We start from the raw sequence: 19,568 nt of genomic DNA, 5'->3' as shown, positions 1-19,568 counted from the left end.
AATTCTTGAAGCTTTGTTCGGGAAATACTGTGAGGTGCTTTCCTCGCTCTGGCCTTAACATTTAGCAAGGAAAAAAATGAACGATTAAGACGTGGTTCCTTTCTAAAAAAAAAACTATCGCAGTTCAATCTATACTTATATTTCAGCCTATATTCAAAACATTTAAATCATAAATAAACTAGAAGTCTGAACGAGTTTAAACGATCCAAGCTACAGTTTAATATCGATTGCATCTACAGTGCAATCTTCACCAAATTTCTTACAGATCCATCAGCTGTCCAGGGGCGTTAACTCAATTTTATGAGGTGAGGATCTCAACTTTCAACAACCTAGACCCTGCCCTGGAAACACGGAGTGGCAAAGTAGGTGTTGAAGGTGCCTAACTGCTCATGCCTTGGACAAGATGCCAATCCATCACACAGAGAGAAAGGGGCAATTTCACCTAGCCAGCATGCCTTTAGGAGATGGGATGAAAAGCCATGCATGCATGAAGAGAAGAAAACATACAAACTCTGCACAGAAGGTGCTCCCCAGACAGAATCCAACACAGGCAAAAAAGCCATCGTTCTCAGAAAAAACAAGCCAGTCAAAGTTACATCAGGATAGTGTAAAAACAAAGGATTTGAATGTTCCTTAAATGTTACTCTGGGATTTGTGGTCTTTTTTGACAAATATTACATAATCGTTATAATCAAGAAGATTTACTGTATACATGGAATCACCACCATTTAAGAAGACTGAAAGCTTACCCAGTATTTTATATTCCTTTATTTTGCCTGGTAAGTCAATTGTGAACAAACTCATTTACAGCAACACCCTGGAGAACCCTCTATACAACAGGGTATTTACTGGAGCAATGGGAGTGAAGTTCATTCTTCAGGAGTACAACTTTTGACCCTGTAGTCCAGACCCCAAAACCACTACTCCACACTGCTTCCTAATAAATAATAGGACAGTAACAGACAGAATTTTACATCGTCCAGAATTTAATACATTTACCATGGATATCCAGAGTGTATAACAAAAACCTTAATAAGGTCTGTAAGGAATCAAACAAGGACTTGGTGGTTAAAATGAACCACGCTATAACAATGATTTTAGCAAACACACAATTCGTGCCATGTGTTAAATTACAGAAACTTGTATTGGAAGTTTAAAGTTGCTGAAAATGTGTTCTACATTACCGTTCAACTTTTTCATTTTGGTTTTATAGCAGCCAGCAGCAGTGAATTTGGTAGCTACCTTTCCCAATAAAAGCAAACAACCTAGTAATTTCCATGTGAATTAGATCTTTAAAAAAAATCTGCTTATAGGATGTTGAAGAACACATGAGCTTTGCTCAGAAAAAAATTCCTTGTTGGTCATTCTTAATGCACAGGCTGGTTCTGAAAACATGTTCCTTCAGACTTACCCAACTTAAAAATAGAGGTGAGAGATGGGGTGGGGGCAAAACTAAGGGTCTTGCATTATTATTTTTAAAAATTAACCCTGATCCATCTTCTCTATCAAAACCCCAAGTTACATCATGGTTAAATTAAAAAATATATACGGACAGCTCGTGATTGACAGTTAATCAGATCCTTGACTGAAATTTATTGTGGTGCATCTGCTGGCACCGTACAGCACATCCAGGCACTACCAGTTCTTCCCTTTCTTCTTCTTCTGCTGCGGTTTCTTCCTAGTGGCTCCAGACGCGGCTGGCTTCTGCTGTCTGGGGGGAACCATGTTGGTCGAAGAGCCTGAAGTAGCACCAGAACCAGGCCTTGGTGAGGTGGGGGGGCTGCTTGCAGATTTACTAGCATCCCTGAGGAAAACAGGATCATTATTTTATGTTAATAACCATTTTTTCCAACTTTGATTTAACTACATGTACAAAAGTGCACTTGCTTTACATAAACTACCAAATGCTCACAACTAAAACAAATAGTAGCTAATTACTATTTTGGGTGGGATGTCATATCCCCTATGCTCAGAGCATTCTCCTATATTTTCCTAAGCCTGAAGTCAGCAGCCATGCACTTACAGTCACACACCTTTGACAAGTCGAAAGGTCAGATTTTCTCATTTCTCAGTCATTTCCTGATTTTAATTATATGCAGAAAACAATGCCTTAGAAAATACCTTGACATTCAAACTGACCTAATCTGTGCTATAGTGCACATGTTTTTTTCCCCACATGAAACAATATATTTTATTGTTGAGAGCAAACCAAACTTTGTCTTATGCCTAAAGCACCAAAAGTAACATTCGTATATGGGAACGATGGGTTCCTCTGATTATATCACCATCTGAATGATTGAACATATTGGGTTTCAGCTATCAGGGGTAACCTCGATCTCTTTTCTCTTCTAGTTATATTTTTACTGATATGAATATAAAAGTGCACTTTGCACTACTTCTGTTATGCTCTCCTTCAAATAGTGCCATTATGAGATGAGACTTATAGACTTTTTTAAAGCTTTTGAAAATTCTGCTGAAGACAAATGTTTATATTTACACAATATAATTTAAACTAATTTTCACTGTTTTGATACTGAAAGCTATGTATTTTACAAAACACAGCAGTAACGGAGAGCTGCAGGTATTCTTCTTCAAAAACTATCAAGTTTGGCTTCACTGTTTGCCACTTATGGGATCTTGTACATCCTAGACTGGTGCCTCCAACACCAGTTCAACCTGAAACAAGTCCGCAACTTTAATCCTTAGCTGAAGTTTGAAAATTCCATGCAAATTATATCTGAGCAGTAATGCAGATCATGTTTATGGATCTAAAGATGCACATTGTATGATAAATACATCCTGTATTTTTTATCTGAAATATGACCACCTATGGATATTTATGCTGAAAAAAAAATTACTAAAGGAAACAGCAGGTTTTTAAAGAGGGTATTTGAATACTCACAGTTCAGCCAGGCCTCCAGATGTTGCCCCCTGTGTTCCTTTGCCCACTTGCTCCTTCTTCTTGCCCTTCTTCCTGCCACGGTAGTAGGAGCGTTCTCTCATTGGCAGCCAACGCTCTGGGTCAGGAGCAACTTTGGGGTCATAGTTCTTTGGCATTTTACCTGAAGATGTTAAAAGTAAACACGATGTTATGTTTCAAACAGTGATCTAAATAAATCAGAGGTTATAAATGTCTGAATCTGGCCCGCTAGGAGTTCTTTAATAACTAATAAGGTTTTATCCATTAGACAGTCATAGCAGCCTTCAAGAAATCCCTGTAACTGCTCACAAAACAATGTACTCTGCATCGTCTTTTTGTTACATTCCGCTAAAGCACCCCATACAACAAGGAAGCCTTCTGCTACATTCTTTCGCAAGTAAACCTCTCTGCTCTACTTGGACAGTGCTCAGTCCAGACGTTACTGCTGTCTGCCTATAGCTATTAGCTCTGCTGAAAAACTGTGTGATTAAATACAGTATATATTGTTCTTTACAATATTAAATCCATTTAGAGATGTTAGTGAACTCCCAGTTAAGATTTTTTAATCAATGAGCAACATGTGGACCCTAATGGAACATTTTGTAACTTTTTAAGCTTCATATAATGATGTATATTGACAGAGACTGGGTGCTTATAAAATCACTTACCCTTCTTTTTCTTCTTTTTTTTCTTCATATCCCCTTGCCTGTGGAACAAATATTTAATTGTAAGTCTCATATTAATTATTTTGTATTCTTATGACATAAAATGCACTTCAAAAACTGCAATGTAATCAAATTGCTAGTTTAATTGCAGTTGCATATGCTGTAGGGGAGATAAATTCAATCTTACCCTTGTTCTTTGGGCAGATTATCCCCAGTCACCTTTGCAGCCTTCTTTCTAATATAAGTGGCTCCATGCGAGTTCTCCAGCTCATCCACGTCCACATTAAAAGACATGGTGTCTGGGGATGGGAGGTGTTTACTGAGGCTGAGGAATGCTGTTAAGGGAGGATCACACAAGAAATGTGCCATCTAGTTTAACTCACGGCAAACTGGAGTGTTTCATGAGCACAAACATCAAAGCTGTGAGCAGCTTGAGGGTGTGCTAAACGTTTTAAATAGTTCCATGTTCAAATGTATCTAAAAAACTTTACCGAAAAGTGTGACATACTGTAAACCTAGTTTAATTTAATTTGTAAGAGCTTAACACTTATTCTTTCACATCACATACGTTTGCTATGAACTAGCTATGTAAATTCAATTAATACTGTTACGTTTGCATGGAAGTTACAATTATCACATATTGGGCTTCCGGCATATTTGTTTTTTTCATTGCAGTATTTCCCTTATAGCACATTTAGGCTGAATATTACAACACCACTGAATACCACATTAAGATAAATAATTACTTAAATGAGGATTATGTTATCTGAGAATCTAAATTAAAATCCACAGGAAATATTAAAAGTAGACACATTAGTTGTTGAGCCCATTTGTTACATATCGTGGATGTTTGCAGGGTTCAGGGCAGCCAGATAAGTTCAAATATTACCAAAGTACACTCATGTTATTTTACTGAATAATCATGACTGTTACAGTAGTTGATTATGTAGCAAAATAGTATTATGACAGACTTTTTTTAGAAAATTCAACAAAACTAATGTGAAAATATTAATACACAATTTCAAATTCTTTTTTTAAACAAAGATATATGTGAAATTAACAGTGGAATAATAAAACAGCAGCATGGCATCAAATTGTATTTACCTACTGTAGCGGCGAGGCTTAATAATAAGGCAGAATTAAGTGTTTCTGAGCTTCCCAAATGAGGCCCCATTTCTCTGTTCATCTCTGTGGTGCAGCCACAGAGAAACTATTCATGCAAGATGATTTAAGGTTTCCTAGGACAGCTCCCAAAGGGGGATGCACTTAGCTAAGTCTGGCTATCATGATCAATGGTCATCCACTGGCGCCTATCAGTCTAGGGAGTGCCGGATGGACATCTGGACTGCATTACTAAGTGTCAGGACTAAGTGACTCATATCTCACCTTGATCAACCAATCAGGGACTGGTAGGGCTGAGTAACCCACGTGGGACTCTGATGCCCATGGAACTTTCAGCAAATCAACAAGCTGAAGTTCCTCCAGGTAAAAACAGGCAACACAGGCCTGGAGATTCAACAAGATTCAGATTCAACAAGATTCAGATTCGGGAGATTCAGTAAGATTCTGGAGAGGATTCTGTGGACTGTTCTAAAGGGAATTCAAAGGAGAATTCCAGGGCAGGACGGCCCAGGAGCAGAAGGCTCCCAAGGGCAGGACATTCTCGCAGCGCGCCTCCTGACCATCCCGAGACTCAGCCCGGACAACCACGGAACGGCCAGTGTGTCCGAGTGCCAGAACTTTCCTTTGTTCTAAGAGTCTAGAGTGGAGGTTGCCAGAGAGTAACCAGCAGCAGGCCTCGTGGACAGGTCAGAACTGTGGACAGCTGAATCACTATTCAGAACTAGCTCTTCATCAGGAACGAACCGGTCCTCTTCCTGACTTGCTGGGATCCACAGTCATCTTTTCTCCTGTGCACAAACTTTGCTAGTTAAAGCCAACACTAACTAGCCGGTCAGTGAGCATCAGCAGCGCACCGTCGCAAGCCGCACAGCACAGCCTGGCACGGAGCCAGAGAGCGCGGATTGGACAGCAACAGCCTGCAACTGTTTCTTTGTGCCCGCAGGAGATCTGAATCCCCAGAAATTGGATGAGTATTCAACTTCAATGCATTACAGCTCGAGAATTCAATTGTTATCCCAACCAGTTGATATCAATTTAATTCCTAAGAGTTATGTACTTGTTTTGAGTATCTAATGTAGAAGTTATAACCAAGTTCATTTACGAAACGGTCTTAATGAATGATATACTGAACGTATGTCCTCTTGATGTGTAACACTTCGTAACTGATTGAATATATACCTTTTGTATTCTGATAACCCTCTCGATAAGATCTGTTAGGTTTATATGCATATTCTATGTATTAATAAATTTATCCTCGTGTATTAGTACCTGTGTGTGCGCGTTGTTTGAGTTATGTCGCGTGGTTGGATTCTAAAGCCATCAAAAGAATCAACTTTGTGATTTACTGCTACAATTGATAATTGTCTCAGTAAATGCCCAAACCCTACAGAACTGGTGCCTTCAGAGAGCCACTATGATTACATATTTGGCGTCCCTGAACGGCTATGAAACACTACACTACTCTGGGGCATATCTATCAACAGCTGAAGAAAATTATGCATTTATCTTTAAGTAGGTACACCCATCTTAAAAATGTTTTATTACAAATTCGATATAATCTGGAAATTAATACAGCCATCTGAAATAACCAGCAAAATACATTCTGCACAAGTAGCCCTTAAACCCATGCACAACATTAATATGAAGGCTCTATACATTTAGTTTTAAAGATGTTCATTTTGCCTCACTGAGCTTAAAGGTATAGGGAATTAAATTACCAAATCTCCTGGGGAATCTTGAATCGATTAATTTCACTGAAATTATTAGTTCAAAACAATCATTTGTGAAGCTGTTACTTCCTTAATACTCTGCATAGCCTAGTATGTTTTGTGACAAGAACCTTCAAAGTTACTGAGCAGCCTTGCATGTGCGCAGTTTAGAGAGAACACAGCGGTAAAGAAGGTGTCATTTCAAAAGAAATGGTTTGGGGGTCTTATGCTTTAATACCGTACAAATGCCTTTCCTGCATTTAAAGTTGCAGCCGCAAGAAAAACTAAATCAAATCTGTCCTTTCTGCAGACCTCTACAAATGTTCATGTACAGTAAATGAAACTTTGCATTACCTATGTCAGTTATTCTGAAAGATTTACATTAATTCAGTTTACATCTGAATGATCTGCCACCACAATAGCAGCAGTTCCCTATGGGGTGGAACGGCCATAAGAACAGTTACAAATGAGGGGAAGCCATTAGGCCATGTAGCCTGTCTAATCGCAAGATGTAATCCAACCATTTCTTAAGGACACCAATATTTTGGAATAAAGGATACGATTTTGCTTTTTCTTGATCCACCAATGAATAAGCAGAGATAAGCTGTGCCAATGTATGTATATCATTCTTGTTCTGCCTGGAAAAAAATAGTTTACAGGTTAAAGAAGGACTTTGCAAACAACATCAAAAAAGGACTACTGTTTATTGCTTCACCTTTGGGGGAAATTGGAGAACAACCTTCATTAAACTTGGAAGCCACATATTCCTCAGGTCAGATTGCAGGGTTCGGTATGAGCAAGAAAAAATCTTAGACAGGGGGAATTCTTGTAAAATGGCTGCTCTTATGAAAAGTACTGTGTAATACTGAACATCTCATCTGAAACATTAAACATCCCACTGCATAGTGGCCCCTGTGACCACACAAGGGCATTCATTTGGAATTTTCAGGTCCTGAGGAAGAGTGGTCTCTTCATTTACTAGCACCTGCTCCAACTTGATTTTTGATATCTACGATCCAAGTACAAACAAGATCCGACCTTACTTAGCTTCTGAAATTTCTTTAGTTTAAGCTCCACATGGCTAGACCTGCTGGCAACTTTATAGGAGACCCAAGCAACCCATGTATATAACAGTGGATGCAATACTCTTTCCTACTATGATTAGTTGAATATATCCCTATATAAAATGTAATACTTATGATTAAAAACTGTGGGGTTGATTTGTTAAACATTAAACAAAACAGACAAAACAACTGCCACTTTGAGCAGAATTTGATAAAACAAAAAATGCAGCATAACACCCTTAAATTTAGGATTTATGTCACCTAATCTACGCATTACCAGACCTACTCCTGGAAAGCCCCAAAACAGCAGTTTTTATATTTAATCATTCAATCATGGAATAATCTGTGATCAATTGCTAGTCATTTGTTTAACAATGTAATCTAAAAGTCATTTGGAACAGAAATTTCATGCATCAGGAACCAGAATTTCCTTAATTGGACAAATTACCTGCATAATAAACCAATATCTTTCAAGTGTTCTCAATCTTTAAAAACAGGTGAATTCGAGTGGCCTATAAACCCATATGGTGAACCCTGAGCTAAACTAGAAAGAATGTTTTTTAAGGCTTACTGAAATAAAATACAGAAAACAAACGGCATTCACACACCAAAAGAAGCAAAATGACTAAAGTACACATACTTCCACAGCTGTTCCAGATCACTTATAGCCTCTTTCTTCCTTCCATATTTCAACTTAAAGTTTGCTGCTTCTCGTACAAGTGCTAAATGAGCAGATGAACCAGGCTGAAAAGGATGATAAAGAAAAAATATTGTTTCATCTTCTTGGCAGATTCTGCAGAAACCAGTATTAAATACTTACTGGGACAGATATTGTAATAAGGCATTTAATTTTAACCAATGAAATCTAACAAAAGCATTACATCTATGCTTCAGTAAAATATGGAAGATTATCTTTTTTGATACTTTAGTGCTAATTTGAAAATTGAATATGCATCTAATTTATCCTCATAAAATGATGTTTGTATCTACAACATAATTACTATATACCATTTATAATGAGGCAACATACCTGTTGCTTCTGGTAGTACTGAATAGCTTGGCCAAAGACATCAATGGCGCTATCTAGGTCTTCTTCGTGAGTGTACATGGTAACCAATGCTGAAATCTATAAAAGAAAAGTTATCAAACAATAGTTGATATGGAACTCAACACAAAGCAATTCCCACAATGTAGAGTGGAAAATTTAATATTTTACACTAGAAAACACTTTACTGTTATCTATATACTACATCACAAAAATATTTGTTTCCACCTCTAATGGACAATAGTATAGCCTTACACAACACAACATGCCCCAGCAAACAATTTGTCATTTTCAAATCAATAACAAGAGAACATAATAAACGTTTGAAGGAGACTTAAGAATCACCAAAGACGTTCAGGTACAATTAAATTTTTTGTTAACCCAGCCAGTTTAGAAATCATCATTATTTGGAAATAATTCCAAATAATAATGATTTTGAAATTATCAGTTGTTTATCTGCTCAGATTTTCAAGTACCACCACTACTTTGCTGCACAAAGAGAACAATGGCCTGTGAATGTGTTCCTAGGATTTGCCCACCTCTCAGAGGTGTAATTCGACACTGCAAACTCCGGACTGCCACCGATGTCGCTGTTAGGCACTGGTGCAATGGGAATTTTTCCCCTTTATTGTACCACATTAGCAACATAAAATTGTTATATTATAGATATTGACATCTGTATTGTTTAATAACATAACTGTGTAAGCCAGACAAATACCTACGCGGCTGTCTTTAATATGCAGTACAGCAACAAGGCTATAATTATGTTAATATTAAGTATAAGCATCTTTCTGTTGCAATGAACTGAAAAAAACCTAGTACTGTTGAACTCCTTTGATTTAGATTCATAGGAATTCTGCAGAGAAAGGACTGTAAGCAGAGTGTCTGTGCTCTCTAACACTAACTAGGCCACCATAAACTGGGCTCATCCTGACACCTCCAGATGTGGAGAACCTCTCAGTCTTTATCTCCATGGTATCTCCTCTTGAGGTAAAGAGGTAGGCACCCTCTTTACCTCAAGGTGGGGATTCAGAATCAAGCTGGAGGTCACCTGTCATTAATCCACTGATAGGGCTAGAGTAACTCTCCAATAAGGAACACATCCTATACCAGATGACTTCCAATCATCACCCTAAAAAGGTGCAACCTTAAAAGCAGTTTGCAATGCTATCTGGAACCCTGGCAACTGAAAGCGATCATGTGATTGTGACCACCATTGCCCGAATCACAATTTCGAAATAAATTGTTATTTTTTACAAACTAGTATATTTTAAATCTTAAATCAGAAATGTATATAAAAATATGTACTTACAAGGTATAATACTCAACTTGTTTATGAACTATAATGACCAGTGACCTCTTTAAGATTAAATGGATGAAATTTGGCTATGCCCTCCAAATCCAAGGCAACAAATCAATCAACGCATCAATGGGCAAAAAAAAACTATATAAAAATTTGAAACAATTGTCTTAAGTATCCCTCTTTACTGCAATGTACATCTTTTAATGTGACATTTTGACATCACTGCTGAAATGTTCTCGTATTCTTGATTAATATATAAAAAAATAAGAATTTCATAGTTATATAATCAAAATACTTACCATGCCTTGCTTGTATTTAATTTCCTCTATTGATCGCAAAATATCACAGGCTTTAGTAACATGACCTTTAGGGTGACAAAAGTAAAATAGTTAAGAAAACCCCTGATGTGATGCGAGTTAATAGCAATTACAGTAACTTCTTGAGATAAGGGACTAATAGGTGGGAAGAGTTGTCCATTAAATAACCATTGATGGTTTTTCAGCCCCCAAACACGCTGTTACATGAAATGTGTACTATATACATATGCTTTCTTGTTATGTAAATACATGACAGCACTGTGAATTAATATATTACTGTCCTATACTGTTTATATTAACACACCATTGTATTGAAGTACACTTTATTTTTATTTTACTAAACTAATAGATGAAAAGGGTGTTAGTTATTGCCAGCTTTCCATTAAATTACTAAGGAGAATTTTTAGCTAAAATAATTTCAGAAGTAAACCAAGCTTTTTTTGGAATGGCAATAGACTACTGGATGCTAGTTCATTATAGCCTTGAGGATCCTTGGTGTCCACAATTTGCCGACAGCTAAGGGTGTCAATCTGTATAAGCCATCAGTATTTGCACACAGTAATTCTGAGGTCCTTTCCTTGCTAATTTTATGTCCTGAGAGCAAACGGCCAAGTCTTACTGGCATTGTACAGTTGGGATAATATGACGTCTTAATCATGAATTTATTAAATTTTTATTGGACCTGCTCCATCTCTTCAGTAGGTGCACTCAAAGCTTCGTCATAGGATCTTTTATTCACAGTACAGTTACATTTACAAAATGACTAAAGCCATCCATCAGTGCATTTAAAATTAAATGTCATGTGTTTGACCACCATAATGGATGCTGTTTGCAATTCAATACCACAGATGTTTCTTTTGCAGACAACAGTCCATCCATTTAATCCAGTCTGTTAAAGCAAGGGTCTACTGTACTTGATTTAAAGAATATTTACCACAATCAGTAGTAGCTTCTGTTTATTGGTAATCAGGTGTGTTTTAACAGGAGTAAAGCTAAGTGAAACAATAACCTCTTTTACGTAGTTTTTCAAGTTGATTTGGAAGACAAGCATTCCAGTTAATGGACAATTAAAAATAATTCCACGGTAATAATACAGTTGAATCAATGGAATTTTTTCACAAGTGTCTAATTTATAAACTGGTCATGGGTCATTTCTTCACTGCTAAATTATCTCAAATTAGCAAACTTATTCCCAGGGAAACTGATTCATGCAAATATAGTCAGCACATTGCTTCAAAAGTATAATTATGTAAGTATAATTAGTATGATTTGTGTACTCTTCAAACAACTAATGTGCACTGATAGAAATAAAACTGGGTTTCTTAGTGACTTTCAAGCAGACGGGCTACCTTGAATCAGATACAGCTGCGCCATTGTTAGTTTGATTTCTGAAGCACTTTCAGGGTACTGTTCTGAGAAACGCTAAATGAGAAAAATAAATATATAATCAATATATACCGAAAGGAATTAAAAATGCAATTACTACTGGGTTTACCACTGATTTGTTGAGTTATAATGCCTCCTGGTACATTAATAAAACAGCAATGCTCACAGAAATCTTATATGCCTTTATTTACACCTGCATTTATAGATAAGCAGATGACAGGATCACAACATTTTTATCCTGTGAAGCATTACGCTTTGACTGTGCTATAATTGAGGAAAAAGACAATGCAAATGAACAGGTCAAGGTCCCAGTAATATAGTTCGATAACACGTGTCCTTGTGTTTAATAGAATAAAAACTACATCTAACTGACACATGATTCACAGCAAATCACACATATTCCCTTTTACACAGCTGCACATTTTACTGATTTCAACCACCTTGGTTCAAGGATACTTGGGGCACCACCCAACCTTCTACTTTTAATTGCACTAACCATTACTTCGCACTGGTGCTCTAATAAAACCAAAATGTACCTGTAGCAGTTCTATTGCTTTTGAATGCTGTTTCTCTCTGCAGAGCTGAGCCACTTGAATTAGCACCGGCCGTGGGTGCCCTGGGTTCTGGGCCTGTAAACTTGAAGAAAGTTTACGGCATTGATCTGCCTACATTAAGAAAATCAAAATTAAAAATGTTAATGCTAAATATGTTGTCAAAATTATCAAAATTACCATCAGCATATTCGTCAGTAGAATATTCCATTGTAACACCACTGAAGTGAATAAGACTTTACCTATACCTGAACAGTCATAACATGAGAGTGATAACATGCCAAAACATTTAAACCACAGTATTATAGACATCCGCCGTTAATACTGAAACTATTAATGCGATAAATTAAAAAGAACCTCCTGAGAGATTATGTGAAAAAGAGAACAGGATCTAGAGCAGTATGCTACAGATGTAAGTTAAAGAAGTTTTTTTTAAAAAAATTAGAACATGTATAATACTGGTTTTCAATCTCTTAATTTCAGTTTTGGCAATGTCAGTCAGCAAGATGTGCATTGCAAAATACCTGATTGGTGTACATGGCTAGTAAAGCCTTATTGAGTTCAATAGCCTGCAGCTGTTTTGTTGCCAGCTTGTGCTCAACTCCTTCTGCATTCGTCAGTTTCACTTTCTTCTTGGAGTCAAACACATTTTGGTCCTGCATAAAAAAAAAAAATGTAAGTTACATGCAGTAATTCTGATTTGAGTAATTTTACTGCCGTCACTAATAGATCAGAAATACGAATGTCATCATTGAAATGAAAAAACATTTACCTTATTAATTGTAATGATGTTGTTGGCAGTTACAGCCAGCAATCCCACATCTGCTGGCCTATAAAAACAACAAGCTTGGAATGAAATAAGTGTCTTTGACAAACAAAATGTATTGTATTTTAAATTAAACTACTCATTAATACAGATTTTATTATAATTCCCAACATTGAAACTGAAATCTCATTAAGGTCATCTCAGAATGTGAATCCTTTTTATATAGGTTTGCATGTAGCTGTGGATTTCACAAAGACTTACTTTAATTTGATGACTTGATTGTACAGCTGCAATGCATCTTCAGTTCGCCCCTGTAACTGCATGATGTAAGCCATTTGTGAATGGATCACAGCCAACTCAGAATTAATGTCTTCTTCTGTCATGTCCTGTTGATGAACATCAAAGTGGAAAAGATAGCATCAAACTGCTTAAGAATCAACATATCAAAACAGTATATTTAGCAAAAAAGCACATTGTGTTTACTAAATAAAAACTATTCTGCAGACAGACCTCTTTGCTTTTCAAGTTGCAGAACATATGCATAACACAATGACTACATATTTAGCTTTAACATTTTATTAAAACAGAACAAGTAACAGAACAGAAGATTTTTATATACTTCTGTTTTGAAGATAAAATACTTCTACAACACTGTACCAGTGAGAAGAGAGGGCTCATTCGCACATAACATTTGGATACTGTGAATGTTTGGTCCACCTGGAGAGGTAGTCTTAGTCAGTATGGTGAACAAATTAGATACACGATAGCGTTAAAAACAGCTGGATACTTACCCTTAGTACAGCTAGAATACTTAAAAAGTAGAAGGTTTTATTTAGTTTGTTGAGACTGGGTTAATGAGTTTAGAACTGGGTTTCAAAGACGAATACTATCATAGAATGGTTTAGCAGTACAAGATATAATATTTTCCTCTAGAAATGCAAATAAATATGCATACTAGTATACAAATCTATGCAATTACCACTACTGTAAGTGATATAAATTTTAATTTTCAGATGCTGTATCTGTCTTAATTCTGAATTTTCTGTTACGAGTCAAACATTTAAATATACACAGTGATATATTTAAGACTTGGCTGATAAAGGTATTCTCTCTAAGAGCATGCTGAACTTTACAGTTCACACATATGATACTGAAAGACAAGGCTTCCTAGCCAATCCTAATATCCACTAGAGTCTGCAAGCCACAGTGAGTAAACAGCAACTTGGGCCTGAACATCCAATCGTCAGGGTGTAGTTCCGACTTTTTCCAGGTAAATCACTCATTGCCAAAATGATTTATTCTGGCAATAAAAGTGCAACTTGTTTAAAAGCCCCCAAAGTAAGAAAAATAGACAAAACAGAAAGAACCAGTTAAAAATATACTTACAGAATCCTCAGACAAAGACTGTCGACACAATTCTAGAAAACACAAAAAACAAGCCGTTTTAGATTTCAGTGATGCTCACAATTTAAAAAGAAAAGCGAACTGCATGAATACTCAGATCTTCCCCTCTCAAACCTGTACTATAGCATTCCAAAACAGTGAATTTATTATAAGCACATAAAGAAATAGACAATGAAGCTACAAGTGTCTTAATTGATGGACACAAATGACTAATTTTTAATCAGTAAAACAGTTTTTGTTTAATTTTTTAATCCATGTTATAGCGCACCTATAAGAGTGCAGTATATAATATGGTTGAAGCACTGTAATTGTGATTGACAAATTCAGAATTTGTGATGGATAAAGTTGCAACCTAGACAGCATATAAGAATTCATAAACATTTTGTATTATCATAATGTTTGAAGCAAGCAAGTGTGAAATGCTAATTTATGCAACACTTAAGCTTACAGTGAAACATCTGTATTGTGATATAAATTGTGATATAAAAAGCATTCACTTTCACAGCAACTCAGTGACATTACGAAATGTATGTAACATTTGCCATCTCAGCTTGCTACCCATTTTTCATTTAAAATAAAGAATGCAGAAAGAATTACTACAGAAATGTATTTTATGTGCATCTACCTAACAATATAGTAATCCTGCAGCGATATTCTTATGGTCACTTTGGTTTTATATACTGTATTGTATATCCTGTATTGCTATCCACTGGATAAAGTAGATCCATGCACATCGCTTCCTCTCATCTTACCTTCAGCTGCTCTGAGCTTGTTCATTGCTTCTGTGAGATCCCCTTGACCAATGAGAGTACAAGCAGAATTGTAACAGAGTTCGTAGGTGGTTTCTGGAAGGCCAAGGTCCTCCTGACAAAACAAGTTGTTTGAAACGCATGGTAACAGCTTTTTTAAATTAAAATGTGCAATAGTTTTAGCCAAAACTATTCTGTAGACTAGCCTTGTCTTAGTGAAGGAAACTTGGGCTTATGTAGCATAGGATGTACTTGGCTTGTTTTTCCATCAGTGACCTCTAGGACCTACTGCAATATTGTAAGCTTGAAGTTTTTGAAGAAAGAGAGGAATCATTTTTCCACACCATGCTAACACTACTGCAAAGCATTTTAGAGGTGGCAACATGTGAAACAGACAGCAAACACCTTGGAGGAGTGCCTAGACAGGTGCTCATTTCCCACCATACAGGTTCAAGAATTAAGAGCAGTGAGCTAATTTTACTACAGTTCCAAATTCACAGGAATTCCATTCTATAGAAAATACAAAAAATACATAACTGAAAGGGTATCTTCACATATTTAAAAATTGAACTTACAGGTGGGGATTTCTCCCAGCTGCTGAGAGCTGCGACCACAGCAGACAGGTTGGTTTTCCTCTCCTCCTCATACTCATCCTGAGAGTTTCTGATCAGGTCCTTGTAGACAGCTACGCATTCGCTATAGCGCTCTAATCTGTATAACTGAGCAAATCCATACCATTTCAACATCTGAAAGATTTTAGGAGCTACATTTGACTTTCAAGGGTACATGGTCACCTTCGAGAACTATTTTGCAACAGAAAAATGTTCATCTTAAAGTTACCCAAATACACCCAGTAAGGCAGGTGCATCAACAATAAAGGTTCTCTGACAATGTTGATTAATACACACTTGCTCTGTATGGACAGCAGAACTAACACTAGATTACAGATATATGGTATATTTCTTAAGTGATAACATCTATATAAGAAAACTCTGGTGAAGAGAGAATGAAGAATTTCTGATTGATTATAATTGCCATATAACATCTATTCTGTAATGCAAAAAAGTAGAAAAGTATTCATCTAGAGTGCCACCTACTGATCTAAAAACTTAGTGTTGTAATTACCAACTACTCACAAATTATACTGTATGTGCATCCACATATTTATGTTACCCTGTGCAGTTTCATCTTAACCAGATTTTAACAAAGCAAGCTCAAGTGTAGTCTCTGTTGCAGTATATGACTGATCTGCCTCAGCATAAGAATTAAAGACTATCATCTGAGATTTTATTGACAAGTATGAACCATACTAATACAGAACAAACTAGGAGGCATGTTCCCTTGCTAATAGCATAGCAGTTCTGAACATCATGACTAGTATCAGCAGCTCAGTGAATTCTGAGCTTTGCGCTTATAAAGATTAGAACAGTTACCACTTGGCCATAGAGTTCCTTCAGTTTATCACTCTGCTGGGTCGCACTTTCAATTGTCTTCAAGGCATTCTCTACCCTGTTCAGCCTGTACTCACAGTAAGCTTTTTCAAAAGCAATCACATCACTGCTGAAAAAAAAACACGAACAACAAAGACACTATGAAATATTAAGATATTTGGAAGTTTGATGGCTATGAAATATTATTTTCAAGAGTTTGGTGTCAGTTTCTAGAATTTGAAGTCATTCAACGTATAATGCAATATAATGTACAGTACATTAGAAAGAAGGGCATGAAATGTTCATTAGTACAGAATGCTAATCGAGCTGCAATGAGGATCTGTAATGATATTAAGGTTACATCACCTGCCAAGCACTTTTGTGTGAGTATGAATAACATTCAGGGCTTCCTTAAAGCTCCCATTCTGAATAAGGCATACAACTTTACAATGCAGAGCAGTGATGTCATCTTTACATTCCTGAAGAACTATTCAGAGAAAGAAAGGAATATTAGAATTTAAGCATAGGAAGATTCACTGTAGACACAGATTATTTTAACTTAACAAATACTGTAAAAACACACACACACACACAGATCAAATCTGCTGAAATTAATGTATCCCCAACCTTACAATTCTACGTAATTGTAATAGTGCCTACACAAATTGCACACACAAAAAATTGTATTTCTCTTTTGCTTAATAATTTAATACAAGGTCAAACAGAAAACGTTCTCTTGGTAATTACAAGTGACATGCTAACAAGTACTTTACTTAGCGTAGAATAATAATGAATGTGGTAATGGTCAAGTCAATCGAAACAGACACCCTTAGTCTTGGTTCACTACAGGCACATTGCCCAGGCATTACCGTATGTTGCTAACGGTGAAATTTAGACCACATGGTTTGTTTAGTTCCAGGTGTTATTTACCATTATTACTAACTTCCCAAATTGGCTCACATTTCTTGAGATACAGTTAATAGAAATATTCTTTGTTTTACATTTTTCTTGATGTATACCCTAGTCTGGTTATTATTAGAACATTTATTAGGCCAAAGAGCTCTGTACAAAAACAAATAGAAGCAATCTTGCAATTACAAATATCAATACAATTTCGATGACAAATGCAGCATCAGTCTCAACAAAATACTCTTCATTATATTGCACCCTGTTATTGTCACGTTTCTTCTTCAGGAACATTTTTTCCCTGAGCGAATTTTTCTAATTAACAACACTCTCACGTTTTCTAACGTTTAAAATGTTCGATTTCTATTACTTATTTCTATTAATATTACTTCTATTATTATAGGCTGTTATCTCCAGATATTCTGGGATACACCTAATTCATAACGTTTTAACAATACAAACCCTTACGTGAACATAAAACTACGTCAACATTAACGGACACACAAAAAACGTGGTGACAACACAGAGCAATTAAAGGAACAAAAAGTCTATAATGCATTAATATTCCATATAGAAAACAAAATACCCTAATGTGAGAATTCGACAAACTGGGACACGTAACCATTACTACCACAGCCACAAGACACCTAAACTTAGAATATTAAAATTAAAGTATACTTCCATGTACAACATTATTACTATACATTATGCATTATACATTATAATGGTGTATCCTATTATCTTACATATATTAAACTTTTTTTTATTTTCACATTCCACGTTTACTATAAAAAGGAAACACATTGCCACTGAACGCGTTTCGCATTCATTAGCGGGTCTAGTAACCCTGTCTATTCTGTAATCGCGTAAGCAATATTTAATAAAACATAATAAATCCATTACTTTTATTGACGGACTTCAGAGCTCGAGTATAATCCCCATTCTGTCCATAGCGATTAACTTCTGTCCAAAGCGTAGCTACAGAAACTCCACCACTCGCCATCTTCCCTTGCAAACTGCACATTCAGCAGAACGATCACGGAACAAACGGCACTATCGTTTCCGGGTTAAATGTTACGTGTAGAATCAATCTCGTTGGATACTGTAGTTCTCACTGCCACATTTGCTGAAAGGTTTATAATAATAGCAAATGTTATTTTTCCCTTTTATATAACATGGAATAAACTTGTTGTACTCAAACAAAAACGACGACGCGTGTGAAATATAAGGTATATCCTTTGAAATGGGTCTGTCAGTTCATATAACGATATCATGCTGGGTCCATCCAGAAAGGTGCAGTAAAAAGCCACTGATGATTAACAACGCTTAAAATGTAAATTGCTCGAGTCGTGAATCATGCCTGGAATAAAGCGTTTTATTAAAACTGTGCAAATGAGGAAATAATTCTCTTGTTGAAAGTCTTAATCTGAAAGTTCTGAATACCCCCTATCTATTGTCAGTTAAAAAGTAATTTTGTACCTATTAAACCACTGAACCGCATACATTGTGTAAACATGAAGTTCAGGTGGGTAGCTGCGTCAGCATGCGTAGGCTGCAAAGGAACAAGTAATTGGTTTATTCCATGCTGAAAAGAGAAGAAAGAAAACACAACGTTTCGGCTGTGGAGCCTTCTTCAGGTGTCACCTGAGTCATACCAACACATTATCTTTCTTCCAAGACTTGTGAAGAACACAGTAGATATTCCAGCAAAGGGCTGCAAGGTGTGATATTGTTCATGTTGTCCATTTTATTTAGCTACTTAAATTTGCAAGAAAAAGTTTGTGAACCCTTTGGAATTACTTGGATCTTCAACTAAGTCACAATCTGCTTAAAACTAATAACACACAAACAATTGTACTTCTTGTCAGTACTGAACACATCGTTTAAACATTCATGGTCCAGGCTGGAAAAAGTATGTGAACCCTTGTATTTAGTAACTGGTAGAACCTTCTTTAGCAGCATTGTATTATGCTGCTCTATACCATTCTGTTTCTTGTGGAGATGAACACACATTATGCACATTGCTTAACCATCCAGATCTACAGTACGAAGCATCTCTTCAGTGGACTAACACTTAACACGATAACTTTGTTTCAATTTGACAGCACAATAGCTAGATTTTATGAGGCATTATTTTGCCTGATCATACATCGCTGCCCAAATGTGTGCCCCCTTTCAAGTCTGGTCTGCATTATACCTACCATAATTATGGGAATAGCCCAATTATGCTA

At 36.3% G+C, this 19,568-nt stretch overlaps 1 protein-coding gene across 2 annotated transcripts; it reads right to left on the bottom strand.

Annotated features, from left to right (window-relative positions):
• Window positions 1-749: 749 nt before the first annotated feature.
• srp72 (signal recognition particle 72) lies at window positions 750-18,382 on the bottom strand. 2 transcript variants are annotated; one of them, XM_088918017.1, is made up of 19 exons: window positions 18,241-18,382; window positions 16,798-16,918; window positions 16,435-16,561; window positions 15,577-15,720; window positions 15,005-15,116; window positions 14,235-14,266; window positions 13,110-13,234; window positions 12,855-12,912; window positions 12,607-12,738; window positions 12,068-12,196; window positions 11,495-11,567; window positions 10,128-10,192; window positions 8,511-8,606; window positions 8,121-8,224; window positions 6,977-7,054; window positions 3,773-3,910; window positions 3,589-3,626; window positions 2,903-3,062; window positions 750-1,804 (listed from the first exon to the last, which is right to left on the bottom strand). In XM_088918017.1, exons 1-19 carry the CDS (start codon window positions 18,359-18,361, stop codon window positions 1,636-1,638), a joined length of 2,022 nt encoding a protein of 673 aa, XP_088774143.1. In that variant the 5' UTR covers window positions 18,362-18,382; the 3' UTR covers window positions 750-1,635. The 2 variants fall into 2 exon arrangements, with proteins under 2 accessions (XP_088774143.1, XP_088774144.1); XM_088918018.1 differs by having other exon boundaries at window positions 16,435-16,558; window positions 18,241-18,379.
• Window positions 18,383-19,568: the final 1,186 nt, after the last annotated feature.

This window comes from Atractosteus spatula, chromosome 1, assembly GCF_055471065.1.
Source record: "Atractosteus spatula isolate fAtrSpa1 chromosome 1, fAtrSpa1.hap1, whole genome shotgun sequence".
In the NCBI taxonomy this organism is placed as follows: Eukaryota; Metazoa; Chordata; class Actinopteri; order Semionotiformes; family Lepisosteidae; genus Atractosteus; species Atractosteus spatula.
This window is presented reverse-complemented; position numbering and strand designations above follow the sequence as displayed.